The sequence below is a fragment of the Miscanthus floridulus genome, chromosome 1, assembly GCF_019320115.1.
Source record: "Miscanthus floridulus cultivar M001 chromosome 1, ASM1932011v1, whole genome shotgun sequence".
Classification (NCBI taxonomy): Eukaryota; Viridiplantae; Streptophyta; class Magnoliopsida; order Poales; family Poaceae; genus Miscanthus; species Miscanthus floridulus.
This window is the reverse complement of record NC_089580.1, coordinates 21,133,558-21,154,838: the sequence shown is the minus strand read 5'-3', so window position 1 is coordinate 21,154,838 and position 21,281 is coordinate 21,133,558. Positions and strand designations below refer to the sequence as shown.

The 21,281-nt window shown below is 43.2% G+C and overlaps 1 protein-coding gene across 1 annotated transcript; it reads right to left on the bottom strand.

Moving 5' to 3' along the window:
* Positions 1-538: 538 nt before the first annotated feature.
* LOC136475466 (exportin-2-like) lies at positions 539-6,207 on the bottom strand. Its single transcript, XM_066472943.1, has 3 exons — positions 4,433-6,207; positions 2,216-3,521; positions 539-1,070 (listed from the first exon to the last, which is right to left on the bottom strand). Exons 1-2 carry the CDS (start codon positions 6,073-6,075, stop codon positions 2,216-2,218), a joined length of 2,949 nt encoding a protein of 982 aa, XP_066329040.1. The 5' UTR covers positions 6,076-6,207; the 3' UTR covers positions 539-1,070.
* Between the last annotated feature and the right edge of the window lie 15,074 nt (positions 6,208-21,281).

Below are 21,281 nucleotides of genomic sequence, written 5' to 3'. Positions count from 1 at the left end.
CGCTGGTTATATTTTGGAGGAAAAAAATTATGTTCTGCATCTGAAACTGGCCGATCCAATTGGTTTGACAAGGTCAACGAGCCGATGGTTAACCAAATGAGATCAACGCCGACAACGCGGCCTGGATTTGCACGGTACATAATCGGCTAAAGGTATACGGTAAACCCTCTAGAACACTGACCATGTACTTAACAAGCTTGCCCTAGGCCTGTTTAGATCGTCTCACCTAACTATTAGTTGTTGTGTTAGGGCTTGTTAGGATCGATTAGCTCTAAAAAATATAGCTAGCTAATAGCTAAAGAAAACGGAACCTCAGCTAGCTTTAACAGCTAATAGTTATCTCTAGAGCGTACCCAACGCAGAAAGCTCCCGCTCTGTGCGGGGTCAGGGTGTCAGTGGCAAGTCTTACCCTAGTCTATACAATACGAGGAGACCGCGACTCGTAATAGTTATCTCTAGGGGATCCAAACATAATAATACGCAGAAGCAACTGCATGATCGTAGATTTCAAATATACACTCGCGAAATTGAACAAAGATACGTTGAATATATACGGCTCCTTCGTCAAGTTTGGGCTTTTGGCCATGCATCTGCAGAATAGCATTTCCCGAACCATGGAAGCCAGGCAGGCAAAATTACAGCGTGTTCCAACAACCATTGATTCAGGGCTTTCAGGTACATCATCTGACCAGTACACCATTAGACTTTCCCCAAAAAAGGAACCTCAGCCTCGAAACTAAATCCTCAGCCAAACCAAATAGACAAATCCTCCACAAAGCTAATGTTTATTTTTTCCTTACATGTTTTGGCATCCGCCCGTCCCACGACACAACCAACACCCTGCCAAGATTCAATTTGAATTTGAAATTTTGAAATCAGCATGGTACCCAGCTGCTGGGAATGGCTGGTGGCTGGAATTGGCTGGCTGGGCTGGCTGGTCCAGCCCCAGCACCAGCGAACAGGCTGAAGGATGACACCAGAAAATCTTGACAGACAGACAGCTCCAAGAGACTCATCTTTCGACAAGACCCATTATAAAACAAGCAAATGCCTTCCAGTGCAATTGGCTCCTGAAATTTAGGGAGAACAAGGGTTAGAGTCCCCAAAATTAACAAGGGCATGTAACTCTCTTGGGTCACAAAAGACAAAATTACAAGTTTGCAGTGAATGTAGATTCTTTTCAAAAACCATTGGAATGTCAACATTTCTGAAGCAAATATGAGACCTCCCACATTCCATACAAGCAAAAATATTAGTATTTATAGAATGAACAAGTAACCAACAAGATAGCACATTCAGGATCACTTCAACAGAATTTTGAGGTTCTAGCTGAAAATTTGACTTAGTACAACTCCAGAAGTTGATTTATTTGGGAACAAAGATAATACTTTCAGTTTCATGAGTCATACCATAATAATAACACTATAAGGTGAGGCGGCAGTGTGTTAACCACTCGGTATTTAGGAGTTATAACATCGCCTAAGACATCTTAAAAGAAACAAATTTAGTCATTAATTGTGTCTGTAGCAAGAATGATTATTAATGGGACAGCCACGTAGCTAAATCCTCCTCTAAACTAGAGAGTTGAGACCACTAAGTGCACACACAACACCCAATTTCCAACCAAATTTCGACAGTTAAACTACCAAAGTACTCCATACCAATCACATTATAAATTTGGAACGATGACCTAAGAACATGCAGTTTGAATATCACCTTTGAGTTCCCCCAAAAAAAAAGAGACACAAGATGTGCTACCATTGAAGTTTCTGGCTTGGAAAATGTGAATGACATTAACTGTAGTCATGAATTGCAAGCTGAGAAGAGATCCAAGAGACCTTCAATAGCCACTAGTGGTTAATATATGAACATTTTTTCAGTTTTCAAAATAATATCCAGATGTGCAAGGCTTTTCAATGATATAGTTGAAGCAACTAGATATGAAATTGTAAAAAGAACACAACAATTCATAGCAATGGCTAATCAATTGCATGTGACCATTAAGATGTTGTGAACACGAAGCTGGATGCCCTAACTCGCCACAGATGATAACTATGCTACTCAAATAGCCTCGCATACCATTCAGCAGTTTCTGTTGTTACTTTGTTAACAGGTATGTACATGATTTACAAAACTTCAGAACAAAATGGTAAAAGTATCAAACAGATGTTCCGTGTTTTAAGCTCATAAAAGAATACCATTGAAATTTGTTTACCTAGACAATGTTGACATTGTAGGCTGCACAAAGTTGAAGAAGCACACTTTTGTTTGCTGGGTCTACATGCTGCTCAATGACAGGACCAAACCTCCCAGGAAACTGGACAGAAAGTGTGGCCAAGGATGTGACCACAAACTGTTTTGTATCATTTACTTCTTTCAAAAGGTCATCTTCACTCTTTCCAGCATATTGAAGCCGTACAAATGAGACAGAATAACTTGATGTCTTCTGAATATCCACTGCATCAGTACCATCATTTTGCTCTTGTTGCGCCCCATCTTGATTCGTTCTGGACAACAGTGAGACAATACTGTCAAGTAATTTACCCCACGACTGGGCTGCAGCAGCATCCAACAGCACCGCAGACTCACAAAGCAACTTTGTCGAAGCAACTGCTGTCAACTTAACTTCAAGAGCACCTTTGATCAATTTGAGGTTGGGAATCCAAAATCGCTGAAGGATTTGGATGAAAAGATTTGGCTGAATTGCATCAACGGAACTGACAAGAACACTTGATCCATATTTGACCAGCACTAGTGACGTGAAAACCACAAGAGAGTTCACAAATTTCACTGCCTGTCTAGTCTGTAGCCGAGTAAACAAAGCACTCCATATCTCACTTATATATGGGTTCAGAATGTCAAAACCAACATTTTCCACTATTGTGTTCAGCATGTAGAATGCAGAATCTTCCGTGCTGCTGCGTGAGAGGAGACTACGGGATATTGCCAAGATATTTGGAAGCCTGCCCTCTTGGTTTAGCTCATTTGGAATTTTCCTAAGGAATGCTCGCAGCAAGCGAACCAAGGCAGGAACACATGGTGGTCGGTCCCAAGTGGCATTACTAAGAAGGACACCAAATAGCTGCATGTAATTCTGCGAGAGAGGTGGTCGACTCAAATTGACGAGTTGTGCAAATATCTGAAAAGCATATGGCCAGAACTCTGAGATGTCCTCAACCAATATCCTCTGGAGCACTGGGAAGAGGCTGGCCTCAAAAGCAGGGAGTAGTGCTGGGTCCTGCTCACCAGTCCGGCCAATAACTGCTGCCAGAGCCTCAAACAAGTAGTGGTTGAAGTCAGGGTTCTTGGGGTTATTGCACACTTCCATGAGAATACCCACAAGTCGAGCAGTGATCTCATGAACAATTTGACCAGCTATATTAGCAATCCCAAGCACCCGCATCAGGCACTTCATCAGGTAGGGGTTCTCGTATGAATCAGGGAAACCTAGTGCTGTGGACAGGTTCTGAATGATCTGTGCGGCAAATGGATTGATATCAGCAGCAACATAACGTGGAGACCTGGAGTTGCAAAACAAAACAGTCCATAGATTAGGCTAAAATGTAAGTCAGCATTTTTATTTCCTATTTATTTGCACAGTAACATAGCATGAAGTAAAACAGCAGCATATAAACGTAATACATCATCGAACAAGCTGCCTACAACCAGAATTAGTATAATTGCTTTGCATGTCATGAGAATATTAAGCACGTCTTTTGTTTAGAAGTAAAATATGTAAATCAGTCAGCTTGCATTAACCATTCAGTACTGCGAGCAAACATATTCTAGCAGTAAACCAACATTAGGAAGATTAACTTATCAACTTCTAGCAATAAGAAATTCAGTGTACCAAACATGGCATTACCATGTCAGAATGCAATGGAACTAAAGGGTGCGCATTAAGGTTCTTATTCTCAGCCCATGGTACTAACCGAAAGCTGATGCACCACTAGAGTACATGAACTGAAAAGGCAGAATAGAATGTACGATTAACAAGAAAGGCAAACAAGGAGGGTTCTAGCTTGTCAATATCAGAAACTCAAAAGCATTGTTTTTGTCTACTCAACAAACTAATCCAGATTGGCAAGAGAAGAAGCAATCCAGCACTAAAGGAAACTAACTCATGCGGCACTAAGGAATATAGTCACCTGCTCCTCTGACCCTCTATTCTAGAACTGGAAAAAAAACACAGGCTCAAAAAATCAAACAGATTCAATTGTAACTGATTGAGAATTGAATAAACGATCACTATAACAGCACAAGTTCAAGGTGTAAACCACTTATTCCTAATTCGTGTATGAAACTACTGTTGATAGGTTATGTGGTTCAACTCGAATTGCATCCCCTATGGAACCACTGGTAAATAAACAGCAAGAAAAGAGGACATATATCACATGACAGCCGAAATGGGGGTTGTCAGCATTTTCCGCACCTGGTCACTGTGGTCAACCCTGGTACCGGGACAGCATCCTTGATGATCAGCAGGTTCTCGATAAAAGTAGCAGCATATGAATGAACAACATTGGACTCGTGTGTCAGAAACCTCACCACACTTGGTAGGAGTGCCAGTGCAGTGGCTTTGGGGATCTGATCCCTGAACTCCTTCAAGAACCTGAGCACAGTTGCCTTCAACATTGGCTCAGACTGCCAATCAGGGGCCTGGAGCTCAGGCACAATCACAGATGTAAAGAAGCTCTCCATGTCAACCACGGGTGTACCGCCACCTGTGGCACCAGGCTTCTGCATAAGAGCAATAAGAAGGTATATTGCAGCGTCCTTCTCCTTCCAGTTGTTTGCCCGATTAGCAGCATATGCAGCCAACATCTGCTGGACCTGTGCTGACACAAGTGCAGCCACCTGCTCCCGGTAGTTCGCTGCAAGGCCTCGCAGCAGCCGGCACGCTGCCCGTCTGAGCGTATCTGCATCGCTACCCTCAGAGTCACGCCTAACATATTCCACCCAATTGCCCTCAAACAACTCCTCATCCTCATCCCGCAGGCGCAAATTAGGCACGACAACACTATCACATATCTGCTTCATTGCCTCAGGAGTCCCAAATAAGGCATGGTGCACGCTCTCGGCAACTGTAGTCAAGAACCTTATTGCAGTAACGGCAAGCTGTGCACGGGATGGAGAAGCGGTCTGCGCCATGAGGAGCCCCCACACAGCTTCAACAAACTCCTTCAGGTACCCCCTAAACTCCTCCTCGTACTTCTCCATATAAAGCTGCAGGTTATCACAGACAGCAGCACGGAGCGCATCCGGGGCACCATCTGCCTCCACAGGCGGTGGGTAGGATGTGGTGAGGAAGGCTCGAAACTCTGTCATCCACTGGCGCATGTTATCCTCGAAGAACTCAGGCAGGTCGATGGAGTTAAGCGAGTAGAAGATCTCGCAGCTGAGGCGAAGGCACTCAAACACGGGGCGGAGCTCGAGCGGGTTGGCCGTGGTGGCTGCGGCCTGAAGGCGGCGGGAGGCGAAGAGGAAGACCTCGAGGAGTGGGGCGGCAAAGATGTCAAGGCAGTACTTGAGGTCGAGGCGGAGGGCATTATTGTCGAATGCGTTGCGGAAGCGGGAGAAGAGCGACACGATGGCGGCGAGGAGAGAGTTGGTGGCGGCGATGTCCCCCGCGTTGACGGCCGTACCGAAGGAGGACACGATGGACGGGAGGAGCGACTCCCACTTGGCGGGGAAATCGGAGGCCGCGGCGGCGGCGAGGGCCTCGGAGAGCTGCGCCTGGATGAGGGGCGGGGCGGTGAGGAGGAGCTGGAGGAGGTGCGTCTTGATGATGGCGCAGTCGGAGGCGGGGAGGTGGTCGGCGGCGTCCGCGGCGTCGGCGTCGGGCTTGGGCCAACGGCTGCGGAGCAGGTTCTTGAACTGGACGGAGGCGGCGAGGCGGGCCTGGAGGTCGTGGCGCGGAGAGGCCGCGAGGGCGAGGATCGCCAGCGCGAAGCCCGGGGAAGAGGCGGCGGAGTCGATGCTCTTCTCGGCGACGCGGCGCGCGGCGGCGTCGGGTGAGAGCGAGTGCGCGAACCAGCCCGCGAGGGCGTCGAGCGTCTCCGGCGCCACCTCCATTTAGCGCCGCCGCGGGCCGGCGATCTGGTTGGGAGAGGGAGATCGGGGTGGGTGCGGAGTAGGGTAGCGAGGTAGGGTTTTTGAAATCCACCTTGCGCTTTGCGTTGCGGCTTGCAGAGGAAGGGGAAGGCCGGAAGCGAGGCAGACAGACAGAGAGAAATAGGGGCGACGTGTGAAGGAAAGGGCAAAGGGAAGTGGTGGGTATGGGCCGAAGTATTGGGCCAATTATTCGCCGGCCTAGACTTTTTGGTTGGCAAAGTAGTACTAGGGCCGAAGGTGATTTCAGGCCGCCCCGGCCTTTTTTTTTTATGATGCCAACTTGCCAAGAACAATTCATCAATCAACTACAGGAAAATGTTAAAATACATCCAGCAGGCCAGCATGAGATCAGAGGATAGCAATGGCCTGTTTGATGCGTAGTTCCTCTTGCCATAAGCCAAAACAGGTGCAAGAATCAATTTAAGAAATACATGAAGCTTGTTTCTGTAACCATTGGAAGTCAAAATTGCTTCAAAGATCCTTAAACGTTGCAACTGTCGCCGCATCAAATTCATTTTTTAACATCAAAATATCATTGTCTGATGCGTAAATAAAAGTGCATCGGGTTTGTAAAATTGTGTTGCATATATAGAGGTTTGTTTCTAAAATATGTCTGAAAGCATCTGGGTCTTTAGTTGGGTTTCAGTGATTAATGACAATACGATATTACTATGACTAACGTGTGTTTTGCAGATGCAATTAAGTTAGGTCATGATAATGACAATTGATTGGCCAATCATGATTGTCATGTCCCTATGGAAATCGTTTCGGTTTTCAAAGGATGGTTAATGATGGACTAGTTATAAGTGTCGTTTGGTGTTGAAAAGACACTTAGAGTAGTTTAGGATTTTATTTTTCTTTGGCCGTACTATTAAGGAGGGTATGGACTAGTAGCTTGACCTATGTGAGTCTAGTGGGTTAGGTGTGGTACACACTTGTTAAATCTAGCACTAGGCAGCTCCAAAGTAGCCCTTAGATCAATTGAAGCAAACTTCATTCACATATGATTGCGAGTTTAAAGTGAATGGAGGGTCAAATGTTGACCGAACGCTGGTTTCAGTGTGATCGAACGCTGGCGTAGAGTCCGGTCAGTTCATTTGAGGTGAAGTCGTCTGGATGCGATCGGACACTGAGTGAAATGTGACCGGACGCTGGGTGCCAGAGTCCGATCAACTCCAATAAGGTTATAGAGAGGGAGAATCCTGATCGGACGCGTCCGATCAGTGCTAACCGGACGCTAGTCAGGTTCCGGCTACTGACCGGACGCTGAGCAGCAAAGTGACCGGACATTGGGTGCCAGAGTTTGGTCAACATCAGTAAGGTTCCAAAGAGAAGTTTTTGTGACCAGACACGTCCGGTCAGTGCTGACCGGACGCAGGTCAGAGTCCGGTCACAACTTAACGGCTCAGTGACGGGGAGAACTGACCGGAGCATCCGATCACCTTGACTGGAGCGTTCGGTCACCCCGCAGAATGCTGACTCAGGCACATAACGATTCGTTTTGAATGGGGGTATAAATACTTTCTCTATTCATTCAAGGGAGTACTCTTGCCCATTTCAACAGCTGAAAAACACCCTTAAGAGTGCCAAGGAGAGCAAGAGCCTAATAAGGTGATTGAGATTTGAGAATCCAAGAATAAGGCCTCATTAGCAAAAAGAGAGTAGCAAGTGTGCATCCACCCCTCTCATTAGGCTTGTTGTGGTCAAGTGAGAGTTCTTGCTTGTTACTCTTGGTGATCGCCATCACCTAGATAGCTTGGTGGTGATTGAGAGTTTGGTGATCATCCGGCGTAGCTTGTGGATGACCCAACTTAAGTTGTGAGCGGTTGTGGGTGATTCACCGCGATGGAGTGTCAAAGAATCAATCCATAGAGAGCACTTGATCCTTGCGCGGATCAAGGAGAACCTACACCCTTACGCAGGTGCTCCAACGAGGACTAGCAGGGAGTGGCGACTCTCTGATACCTCGGTAAAATATCACCGCGTTCCTTCTCCTCTCTTTACTTTAAGCATTTACATTTGAGCAATTCAATTCTTGTCTTTACATTCTTAAAATTACCATGCTAGAGTAGGATTGGAACTTAGGGTGCTAAACTTTTATTTGGTAGATCAATAGAATCACTTTCTAGGCACAAGGGGTGAACTAGGCTAAGTGTAAGGTTTATTTATTGCAAAGAATTTTAGAATTAGCCCAATTCACTCCCCCCCTCTTGGGCATCTTGATCCTTTCAATTGGTATCAGAGCCTCGTGCTCACATATTTAGGCTTAACCGCCTAGAGAAAGATGTCTCACGGTGATGGACCTCCTCCTATCTTTAAGGGAGATGATTTTTTTATTGGAAAATCCGCATGGAGACGTATTTAGAAGCTCTAGATGTTGGAATTCTTAGAGCCACCTCTCAAGGTTTCCCAAAACCTAGGGATCCCACGCACCTTCAAGGCGATGAAGTGAATTACGAAAAATAAAACGCAAAGGCTAGAAACACCATCTTTAAAGGCCTTTGCAAATATATGTTTAACCAGGTGAGGAACCACAAGGACGCCCATACACTATGGTCGAACATTTATGCGCTCCATGAGGGAACAAAGAGTGAGCGTGAGGAACGCTATCATCTCGTCATAAAAAAGCTTAATTCTTTTGAAATGCTTCCTAAAGAAAGTACAAATGAAATGTACTCACGCTTAAATATTCTTGTAGAGGAAGTCAATAGGCTTGGACTTATGCAAATGCAACCATCTAATGTTGTAAGGAAGATCTTGAGTGTCCTCCCCATTGACAAATATGGGCATATTGTGACCGTGCTTCATCAAGGCGATCTTTCCACTACTACACCAACTCAAATCTTAGGAAAGATCAACGCTCATGAGATGTATATGCACATCACACCATAAGATGGCTCATCCTCTAACAAGAAGAAAGACAAGGACTTAGCATTCAAGGCTAGGCAAGAGAAGGACAAAGAAAGAATTGAGTATGAAAGCTCAAGTGATGAAGAAATTAATGATGCAAGTCTTGCTCTCTTGGTGAGAAGAACCGCCAAGATGCTAAAGAAGCTCAACAAGAACAGCGTCAAGTTTGATGGCAAGAAAAAGAAGTTCTTCACTAGCACTAGAAGGAAGCCAATCTCCGAGATGGATTGCTATAATTATGGAGAACTTGGTCATCTAGCACATCAATGCCCCAAGCCTAAGAAAGATAAATACAAGAAGAAGAACAAGGGCAAGAAAGATGACTCAAGTGATGAAGATGAAGATGAAGACGAGAAGAAGAAAAACAAGCCATACAAGAAGAAGGATGGCAAGAAGAAGGACTTCCACAAGAAGAAGAAAAATAGTAAGGCATACATCGTCGGTGATTGGCTCACGAACATTGATTCATCAAGTTGCTCATCCGATGATGATAGTGACAACGAGAAGGTGGCCGCCATTGTGATTGACTCTTCATCATCTTCACCAACACCACCACCTTCTTCCTCTACACACCTATGCCTTATGGCCAAGGATGAATGAAAAGTATCAAATAATGATGAAAGTAGTGGTGATAAAATGCTTGCAATGATGATAGTGATAGTGATGATGATGAATTTGAATCACCTTCATATGATGATCTTATTAAATTGCTAAATCAATACACTAAGATCATTATAAAGTCGAGAGCTAAGAATAAAAAACTAGAACTTAAGAATGATTCTCTTTTAGCTAAATGTGACATAGCGGAAAAGGCTAGTGTTGAGCTTAGAGAAGCAAATGATGCTATGTCATCCAAACTCAAGGGGCTCAAATCTTCTAAGAAAGAGCTTAAATATAAATATGATAAACTTGAGGGGATACATAATGAGCTCATCACTAGCTATAACATGCTAAAAAAAGGGTATACAAATCTTAAGATCAATCATGATAATCTTGTTATCTCTCAAGAGTTTTTATCCAATGAGCCACATGATGCTACTAACCATGTTGTTAAGATTGATATAGCTACATCATATGATGACTTAATTATTGAGAGCATTGAGCAAGGTTCTAGTAGCAAATGCAAGCAAGTGGTTGAGTCCGATGACCATGATGAGTATGTCAAGATCAAGAATGAGAATGAGAAGCTAAAGAAAGATCTTGAGAAGCTATCAACCACCAATACCATTGTGTTAGAGAACCTTGATCATGATTATGATGTAGAGCTCAAGGAAGAGAACGAGAAATTCAAAGAAGAGAATAAGAAACTAAAGATTGGGAAAAATCATGATGAGCTAAAAGAAGAGAACAAGAAGCTCAAGTTAGGGAAAAAACATCTCAAGATTGGTTTGAGCAAGTTCACAAGAGGCAAGTATCTTTAAAGTGAGTTACTCATGAACACCATCATGAAGATGGATAGAAGTGGAATTGGATATTTGGTAAATCAAGAGAATAAAGCTCAAGCTTAACACCAATAATACAAGTCAAAGCCAAAGCCAAAGAGGTGTTTTGAGTGTGGACAAGAAGGTCACTTTGCCTATGAGTGTCAAACTCTACCACCACAACTCTTACCCAAGCATGCTAGACCTTTTGCTTTCAATGCTCATTACATGCTTAGAAAGGATTCTAGTGGTAAAATAAAAGTCATGTTCTTAGGACCTTCCAATAAGAATAGGTATAAGAAAATTTGGGTTGCAAAGTCACTTGTTGAGAAAGTTAAGGGCCATCAACAAGTTTGGGTCCCTAAAGCTTGATCTCTTGTGTGTAGGTAAACTACAAAACCGGTGGAAGTCATTAGGTAATTGATAATGGTTGCACACAACATATGACCGATGATCCTCGTATGTTCACCTCCCTAGATGAAGAAGTAGATGGCCAAGAAAGAATTACATTTGGAGATAATTCAAAGGGCAAAGTCAAGGGATTGAGCAAAGTGGCAATATCAAATGATCATTTTGTCTTAAATGTGCTATATGTTGCTTCTTTGAGCTTCAACTTGCTATCCATTGGATAATTGTGTGATCTTGGCTTCCAATGCTTGTTTACCGAGAAAGAAGTGGTTGTATCTAAGAAACATGATGATCAAGTTATATTCAAGGGATTTAGATACAATAACCTATATCTAGTGGATTTCACCTCCGAAGATGCTAACTTGAAGGCTTGTCTATTCACCAAAACATCACTTGGGTGGCTATAGCATAGAAGACTTGCTCATGTTGAGATAAGCTCACTCAAGAAGCTTATGAAGAATGAATTGATGAGAGGGTTGAAGTATGTGAAATTTGAGAAGGACAAGCTTTGTAGTGCATGTCAAGCCGACAAGCAAGTTGCAAACACTCATCCTACAAAAGCTTTCATATCAACAACAAGAGTCCTAAAGCTCTTTCACATGGAGTTATTTGGACCAACAACATACAAGAGTTTAGAAGGAAATCTTTATTGCCTTGTGAATTGTGATTGTTGATGACTACTCAAGATATACATGGGTGTTCTTCCTTCATGATAAGACCGATGTTGCTTCATGCTTCAAGAAGTTTGCCAAGAGAGCACAAAATGAGTTTGAAGTGAAGCTCAAGAAGATTAGAAGTGACAATGGTAAAGAGTTTGACAACATAAACATTGAAGCTTGTTGTGATGAAATTGGAATCAAGCATGAAGTCTCCGCAACCTACACTCCTCAACAAAATAGTGTAGTTGAGAGAAAGAACTGGACACTAATCACACTTGCAAGAACAATATGGTACAACACACCCGAAGCTCTATGGACGGAAGCTATCAACACCGCATATTATGCATCCAACCGCCTATTCCTTCAAAAGTTTCTTAGCAAGACACATTATGAGTTGCTCAATGGGAAGAAGCTGGACGTCTCTATGTTTAGGGTGTTTGGTTGCAAATGTTATATCTATAAGAAACGACAACACCTAGGAAAGTTTCAAAGACATTATGATATTGGTTTTCTTTTTGGTTACTCATTAAAGTCCAAAGCATATAGAGTATTTAATCATGCCACCGGCTTGGTTGAAGAAACATATGATGTGGAATTTGATGAATCTAACGGCTCCCAAGGAGCACATGAGAATCTTGATGATGTAGGTGATGAACCATTGAGGGAGGCTATAAAGAATATTCTGGTTGGAGACATCAAGCCTAAAGATAATGATGATGTACAAGTGATTGATCCACCTTCTTCATCAAATGTGTCACAAGATGGTGATGAAGACAGGAGAGTAGAAAATGAAGATACTCATGTCTCTCATGATCAAATGGTGGCATAAGCACAAAATGTTGATGCTCCATAACCTCCCCCTTAAGTGGTTGATAGAAGAAATTCACCTCTACTACAAACTCATCAACAAGATCACATTATAGGGAGTCCATCAAAGGGTGTAATGACTCGATCTCAAAAGCTTTCTTCTTTTATTGAACATCACTCTTTTGTCTCTTGTGTTGAACCTAAGAATGTAGAAGAAGCTCTTCAAGATTCTGATTGGATAAATGCCATGCATAAAGAGTTGAACAACTTCACCCACAATGAAGTTTGGACTCTTAAAGAGCGACCACAAGGTGCAAGAGTCGTTGGAATAAAGTGGGTGTTCCGCAACACGCAAGATGATCAAGACATTGTTGTGAGGAACAAGGCAAGACTAGTTGCAAAGGGGTTCTCTCAAGTTGAAGGGTTAGATTTTGGAGAGACCTTTGCACCCATTGTAAGACTTGAAGCCATTCGTATCCTCCTTGCATATGCATCACATCATGAAATGAAACTATATCAAATGGATGTTAAAAGTGCATTTTTAAGTGGCTTCATAAATGAACTAGTCTATGTTGATCAACCTCTCGGGTTTGAAGACCCTAGATATCCTAATCATGTTTATAGGTTGTTCAAGGTGCTATATGGGCTTAAGCAAGCCCCAAGAGCATGGTATGAACGCCTTTGAGATTTTCTTATTGAGAAGGGCTTCACCATTGGAAAGGTCGACACCACGCTATTCACTAAGAAGCTTGATGGAGAGATCTTCATTTGTTAAGTATATGTTGATGATATCATCTTGGATCATCAAATGAAGATTCTTATAAAGAGTTTGGTGAATTAATATCAAAGGAGTTTGAGATGTCTATGATTGAAGAGTTTACATTCTTTCTTGGTTTTCAAGTCAAGCAAATGAAAGAAGGGATTTTCATCTCTCAAGAAAAGTATACCAAGGATCTTCTCAAGAGGTTCAATATGGATGAATGTAAGTCAATCAAGACACCAATGCTATCTAATGGATATCTCAACCTAGATGAGGGAGGTAAAACGGTTGATCAAACTATCTACCACTCTATAATTGGTAGCTGTTATATTTAACCGTATCTAGGCCCGACATCATGTTTAGTGTGTGTGTGTGTGCTATATTTCATGATAATCCTAAGGAAGCTCATTTGATTGTCGTTAAAAGAATCTTTAGGTATCTTAAGCACACACCAAGCATTGGCCTTTGGTATCCCAAAGGAGCTAGATTTGAATTAGTTAGCTATTCTGATTCAAATTATGCCTGTTGCAAAGTTGATAGGAAAAGCACATCCGGAGGGTGCTATTTGCTTGGTAGATCACTTGTGTCTTGGTCTTCCAAGAAGAAAAATAGTGTGGTTTTGTCCACCTCTGGAGCGTAATACATTGCTGTGGGTGCTTGTTGTGCACAAATACTTTACATGAAGCAAACTTTGCTAGACTATTGTGTAGTTCTAGAAAAGGTACCACTTTTGTGTGACAATGAGAGTGCGGTAAAGCTTGCTAATAATCTAGTTCAACACTCTCGCACTAAGCACATAGATATCCGCCATCACTTTCTTAGAGATCATGTTGTTAAGAATGATATATCATTAGAAGGTGTAAGGACCGAGTATCAATTGATAGATATCTTCACTAAACCGCTAGATGAGGCTACATTTTGTCGGCTGAGGAATGAGCTCAACATGCTTGATTTTAGCAACTTCACTAGAAAATGAACTTGTTTTGTCCCTTGCATTGCATTGTAATATGCAACATGTTTAATTTTTGGTAATGTATTTAGGTCTTGTCTAACATGGTTAAGATAACCGCCAAAACGCGTGTGAAGAAGCTTAACCTTGGATCAAACTTGACAAGCAACTAGAATTACTTTCAAGTATTATATTGCATATGCATGTATGTTGTTTTGTCGTTTCTCTTTAATTATCCTTTTATTGCCTAACTCCTTAAAAAGAATTATAGCATAAGGCAAAATACTTGAAAAGTTTAAGGGTTTGAGAGAGGTCACTCACATCAGTCCCAATTGGTGTTTATTTGGGTCTTATTGAAGTTGGGACTTGATTGGGAACAGGCAGCACGAAGGAACTTTGAAGATTTGCTGAAAAAGAGTGATCGAACGCTGCACCAGACTTTGAAGTGTAGTGTCCGGTCAGTTCATAGGAGGTGAACCGTTGCTACGAAGGAGTGACCGGACGCTGAAATAGTTCTTTCCCTACGTCCGGTCAGATGATGTCCTTGCGTCCGGTCAAGCGAATAAGAAGATCTAAGGATCGACCAGACTCTGGCTACGTCCGGTTAGTGGTGATCGGACGCGTCCGGTAGCGACTCGAGAGGTTTTGAACCTCTCTAGAGTCGACCGAACTCTGGGTGATAGCATCCGGTCATTGCCACCGGAGCATCCAGTCAGTAGAAAATGTATGGGTTTCGAACTCTTTCTTCTTTCCTTATCTGTTATGTCTGGGGGCCACCATATAACGTCGCGCCTTGACCTAATCCAATCACCCGCACCGACTTCGTCGTTCCCGAGTCGCCATGCCATGCCCAAATCACCGAGCTCGTGCCCGTAGCCATGCCTCCATGCATCATGCCGCACTGCCTGCTGCGCCGCCTAACCATGTGCCCATGCCTCTGCTCCACTGTGCCTCCACCGCCCGTAGCTCTCCCGCACCGCCGCCTGTGCCTCACCTGCCACAACAGCGCCACGCACCGCCCTTCTCCTCGCCACCGTGCCCTAGCGCCATCACGCCCATGCCTCCGCTCCATGTGCCCAAGCCACATTGCACTGCCCAACATCTTCTCTGCCGCCGATCCACGCCGCATTGCAACCCTAACCCTAGGTGTTTTCCCCGTGGTGCCCTCGCGATTCATTCCTTTGCTTTTTGGATCACCGGTTTGTCAGGTAGCAAGCCCTCAATTCAAATTTCATACCTATTGCTTGCTTCTTAGGGTTTCGTATCTCTAGATGTATGTTGAAATTATTCATATATCCGATTTATTCTATCGTGCAGCGAGTCGGTATTTCTGAGATCACTTATCTAGGGGGGAGCGATATATCTAGGGGATCTTAGCTTATCTATTATATTTGGTTTTTTATGTTTGATACATTATTACACATTTTATGTTTACTTTCATGCATTGAACTACATACGTGTGATCGTGATACTTATGTGATAGTGATATTAATTTGATATTTATGTGATATGTGACACGTGTGCTCTCTACTTTGATCTTTATATATGTCATGTCACTTGGTTATGCTCATTTGTTTTGCTTCCACGTTTTACTTCGATGCAAATGAGCTTTATTTCTTGTACTCATGCTTATTTCATATCTATTGAGTACATCATGTTGGCTTGGGTCATATAAGCTTGCCTAACTCTTTGTTCTTATTGTCAAAAGCTTATATGAATCAAGCATGCTGAACACCTCATCTCTTTTACATACTCGAGGTTGTATTGTCATCAATCACCAAAAAGGGGCAGATTAAAAGCATTTAGGCTCCTAGTTGGGTTTTGGTGATTAATGACAATATAAGATTACTGTGACTAACGTGTGTTTTACAGATGCAATTAAGTTAGGTCATGGTAATGGCAATTGATTGGACAATCATGGTTGTCATGCCCCTACAATAGAAATCATTTCGGTTTTCAAAGGATGGACGAGAAGGTTAAGGATGGACTAGTTCTAAGTGTCGTTTGGTGTTGAAGAGACACTTAGAGTAGTTTAGGACTTTGTTTTTCCTTTGACCGTACTATTAAGGGGGTTAGGACTAGTAGCTTGACCTAGGTGAGTCTAGTGGGTTAGGTGTGGTACACACTTGTCAAATCTAGCAGTAGGCAGCTCCAAAGTAGCCCTTAGATCAATTGGAGCAAACTTCATTCACATATGATTACGAGTTTGAAGTGAATGGAGGGTCAAATGTTGACCGGACGCTGGTTTCGGTGTGACCGGACGCTGGCGCAGAGTCCGGTTAGTTCATTTCATCATGGTGAATTCATCTAGATGCGACCGGATGCTGAGTGAAATGTGATCGGATGCTAGGTGCCAGAATTCGGTCAACTCTAGTAAGGTTCCAGAGAGGGAGAATCCTGATCGGACGCGTCTAGTCAGTGTTGACCGGACACTGGTCAGGTTCCGGCTACTGACCGGACGCTGAGCAGCGAAGTGACCGGACGCTGGGTGCTAGAGTCCGGTCAACATCAGTAAGGTTCTAGAGAGAAGTTTTTGTGATCGGACACATTCGGTCAGTGCTGACCGGACGCAGGTCAGAGTCCGGTCACAACTTAACAGCTAGGTGGTGGGGAGAACTGATCGGAGCGTCCGGTTACCCCGTAGAATGCTGACTCAGGCACATAACAGTTCGTTTTGAATGTGGGGGTATAAATACTTTCTCTATTCATTCAAGGGAGTACTCTTGCCCATTTCAACAGCTGAAAAACACCCTTAAGAGTGCCAAGGAGAGCAAGAGCCTAATGAGGTGATTGAGATTTGAGAATCCAAGAATAAGGACTCATTAGCAAAAAGAGAGTAGCAAGTGTGCATCCACCCCTCTCATTAGGCTTGTTGTGGTCAAGTGAGAGTTCTTGCTTGTTACTCTTGGTGATCGCCATCACCTAGACAGCTTGGTGGTGATTGGGAGTTTGGTGATCATTCGGCGTAGCTTGTGGATGACCCAACTCAAGTTGTGAGCGGTTGTGGGTGATTCACCATGATGGAGTGTCGAAGAATTAACCCGTAGAGAGCACTTGATCCTTGCGTGGATCAAGGGGGAGCTACACCCTTACGCGGGTGCTCCAACGAGGACTAGCGGGGAGTGGCGACTCTCCGATACCTCGGTAAAACATCGCCGCGTTCCTTCTCCTCTCTTTACTTTAAGCATTTACATTTAAGCAATTCAATTCTTGTCTTTATATTCTTAAAATTGTCATGCTAGAGTAGGATTGGAACTTAGGGTGCTAAACTTTTATGCGGTAGATCAATAGAATCACTTTTTAGGCACAAGGGGTGAAGTGGGCTAAGTGTAGGGTTTATTTATTGCGAAGAATTTTAGAATTAGCCCAATTCACCCCCCTCTTGGGCATCTTGATCCTTTCAAGGTCAAGTCAAAGATTTGATGAGCCATGATAGCTATTTATTTTGATTTGCTGTTAAAACTTATCAATCTCTCATATTTGGCTTGACAAATCCAAGGCAAATTTATTTACTTAACTTCTGTTTGCTAAATATTTGGTATGGTAAATTTTAGCAAACTTGCTAGCGACCGGACGTCCTATGCGGACGGTGTCCACACGGGGAGCAAGCGAGCGCCTAACACGTCGAGCTCATGAGCGAGCGCACCAGCAATGGGCTCGCACCATCATGGACGTCGCCCACGCCATCAGCCGCTTCCCACACGCATCCCATGTGTAACACCCGATCTACTTTTAAAACATCCATATGCAACGGTTGCAACATACAAAAGAAGACAGATAAAACACTTGAAACAAGCGTTCGAAACACTTGCGAAAACGCCTAAAAAGAATTTGAAAATCATTGCAAATGAAAGGATCAAGATGTAATAAATAAACCCTACACTTAGCCCACTTCACCCCTTGTGCCTAGAAAGTGATTCTATTGATCTTCCACACAAAAGTTTAGCACCCTAAGTTCCAATCCTACTCTAGCATGACAATTCTAATAATGTAAAGACAAGAATTGAATTGATCAAATGTAAATGCTTAAAGTAAAGAGAGGAGAAGGAATGCGGCGATGTTTTACCGAGGTATCGGAGAGTTACCACTCTCCACTAGTCCTCGTTGGAGCACCCGCGCAAGGTTGTAGCTCCCCCTTGATCCACACAAGCATCAAGTGCTCTCTACGGGTTGATTCTTCGACCCTCCGTTGCAGTGAATCACCCACAACCGCTCACAACTTGAGTTGGGTCATCCACAAGCTCCGTCGGATGATCACCAAACTCTCAATCATCACCAAGCCATCTAGGTGATGGCGATCACCAAGAGTAACAAGCAAAAACTCTCACTTGACCACAACAAGCCTAATGAGAAGGGTTGATGCACACTTGCTAGTCTCTTTTCACTAATTAGGCCTTAGTCTTGGATTCTCAAATCTCAATCACCTCACTAGGCTCTTGCTCTCCTTAGCACTCTCAAGGGTGTTTCTTAGCTATTGAAATAGGCAAGAGTACTCTCTTGAATGAATAGAGGAAGTATTTATACCTCCTCATTCAAAATGAACCGTTATATGCTTGAGTCAGCATTCTACGGGGTGATCGGATGCTCCGGTCAAGGTGATCGGACGCTTCGGTTAGTTCTCCCTGCCACAGAGCCATTAAGTAGTGACCAGACTCTGACCTGCGTCTGGTCAGCAGTGACCGGACGCGTCCGATCACGAAAACTGCTCTCTGAACCCTTACTGATGTTGATCGGACTCTGGCACCCAGCGTCCGATCACATTGCTGTTCAGCATCCGGTCAGTAACTAGAACCTAACCAGTGTCCGGTCAGCACTAACCGGACGTGTCCGATCATGATTCTCCCTCTCTGGAACCTTACTGGAGTTGACCGGACTCTGGCACCCAGCGTCCGGTCACTTTTCGCTCAGCGTCCGGTCACATCCAGACGACTTCACTTGATTAAATGAACTGACCGGACTCTACTGCCAGTGTCTGGTCACACCAGGACCAGCGTCCGGCCAACATTTGACCATCCATTCACTTCCAACTCGAAATCATATGTGAATGAAGTTTGCTCCAATTGATCTTAGGGCTACTTAGGAGCTACCTAGTGCTAGATTTGATAAGTGTGCACCACACTTAACCCACTAGACTCACCTAGGTCAAGCTACTAGTCCATACCCCCCCTTAATAGTACGGCCAAAGGAAAAACAAAGTCATAAACTACTCTAAGTGTCTCTTCAACACCAAACGACACTTAGAACTAGTCCATCATTAACCTTGCCGTTCATCCTTTGAAAACCGAAATGATTTCCATCGTAGGGGCATGACAACCATGATTGCCCAATCAATTGCCATTACCATGACCTAACTTAATTGCCTCTACAAAACACACGTTAGGCATAGTAATCTCGTATTGTCATTAATCACCGAAACCTAACTAGAGGCCTAGATGCTTTCAGCAAACATATGCAACATTCAGATGAAACACTTGTAAACATACGTATGAAGCACCTGAAAACACTTGAAACATATATTTTTGCAAAATGCATGCATATGTAACATCCAGATATACTTTTGCAACATTGGGATAAAAACACTTGCAGTATACATCTGAAACAGATGAAAACATTTAGAACGTACACTTGAAACATACGTGTATAGCCATTACAACATGTGCAACATCCCAATCTACTTTTGCAATATCGATATACAACACTTGCAATATACTTCTGAAATATCTAAAATACTTGAAACATACTCTTGCAACATGCGGTTCCCACCCTTCTCCTTCCGTACGACGCAACACACAGTTGTAAATTCCATTCCGATACTGGCCAGAATGCCTCGTACCGGCACCTAGACCGATATAGAAGAGCCACAATCCCATAGCTGGTCAAATACCGATCAATACCGGGCAATACCGAGCATGGTTGCATGTATTTTATTTTCCATGTATGAACTTTAGAGTTTGAAGTCCTATGAACTTGTTGAATGATATGTTAGTTTGGTAAAAATGGTAATTACGCCATAGTTAAGTCGAATATATTTATATGCACATTTATGTATACATTTATTCACATATTATTATTATTATTGTAAAGTCTGGAATGGTACGCTTGCTGACGGTCGTTAACATCAATCATAAACCATCAACATAACCTGCATATATACTTAATTTCGTCACCAAACATAGGTTTAAGGGTTTAAATTAATAAATTCTACGAGTTTTGGTGAATCTATGAATGCAGGAGGATTTAATTAGAAAACTATCAAGGAAGACCCAATCGTCATATTTAACCGTGTTTATCTGCGACGAAAACAACTCTAGAAGACTCTAGAAGACCCCAGAAGACTCCCCGCCGAAGATCGAGCCAAGAGGCTGACAGGGGGCTGACCTACTGGTTCCACCATTCAGCCCCTCCTCGCTACGTTGGTTCTCCACCGCCTTAAGGATCACATATACACCGTTGATTTAAGTCAGTTTGATCCGAGGGGTCCAGAATTGATGCTACTCCCTATATATAGTAGCCCCTACCCCCTCCTTGGAGTCGTCCCTGAAACCCTAATTCATATCTCTCATTCAGATCAACACACACCTAAAGAAATAGGTCTAGAACTCTCCAATGTAGTAGATTAGTAGCTCAGGAGTGAAGGTCGAGATAGGCTCATGCTCAATTTCCAGATCTAGTTTTGGAGGCTTGACAAAGTCTTGTATCTTTACTTCTACATCTTGCAAGACTTATTATCAATTTATCATATTCTTATCTACATGGCTATACTTACTTTGAATATATATCTTGCTTAGTTAAGGTTATCATTACTTTTGTGTGCGGGTTCATAGAGCGCTTAGCCTGCTAGTTTACCTGTTGGGCTAAGTAGCCGAGTCTCGTGTAAGCATAGTGTTTATACGATGCTCTACTTGTGAGTACACCCTGTTCCCTGGCCGTGTGGTAGCAGCGGGAGGTGACAGCCCCGTCTATCCTCTGTAGTCCACCCCATATGAGCAGGTTCTTAAATTGTATGATCGTAGTCGCGTCAGTAGAGTTATCATTTGCGGTGCTCAACCGTCTAGCGGCATCCCGAAGTACACAAGAGTAGAGTTAGTCTTACCTATAGTTGGTTATACTTTGACCATGTAATAAGAATGTCATACGAATCTACCTCACCCATTGTTCTCCTGAGTTGACTAGTTATTTATCTTCATTGATTTATCCCCTGAGTGTCATTATACATAATTCCTATCATTACATTAACCCCTACTCTAACTATG

Excerpts from the sequence above, each read along its gene's own strand:
- LOC136475466 (XM_066472943.1), bottom strand. The coding sequence starts at position 6,075 with ATGGAGGTGGCGCCGGAGACGCTCGACGCCCTCGCGGGCTGGTTCGCG. Across the intron at positions 3,522-4,432 it reads GGGTTGACCACAGTGACCAG|GTCTCCACGTTATGTTGCTG; the intron begins GTGCGGAAAATG and ends TTGCAACTCCAG.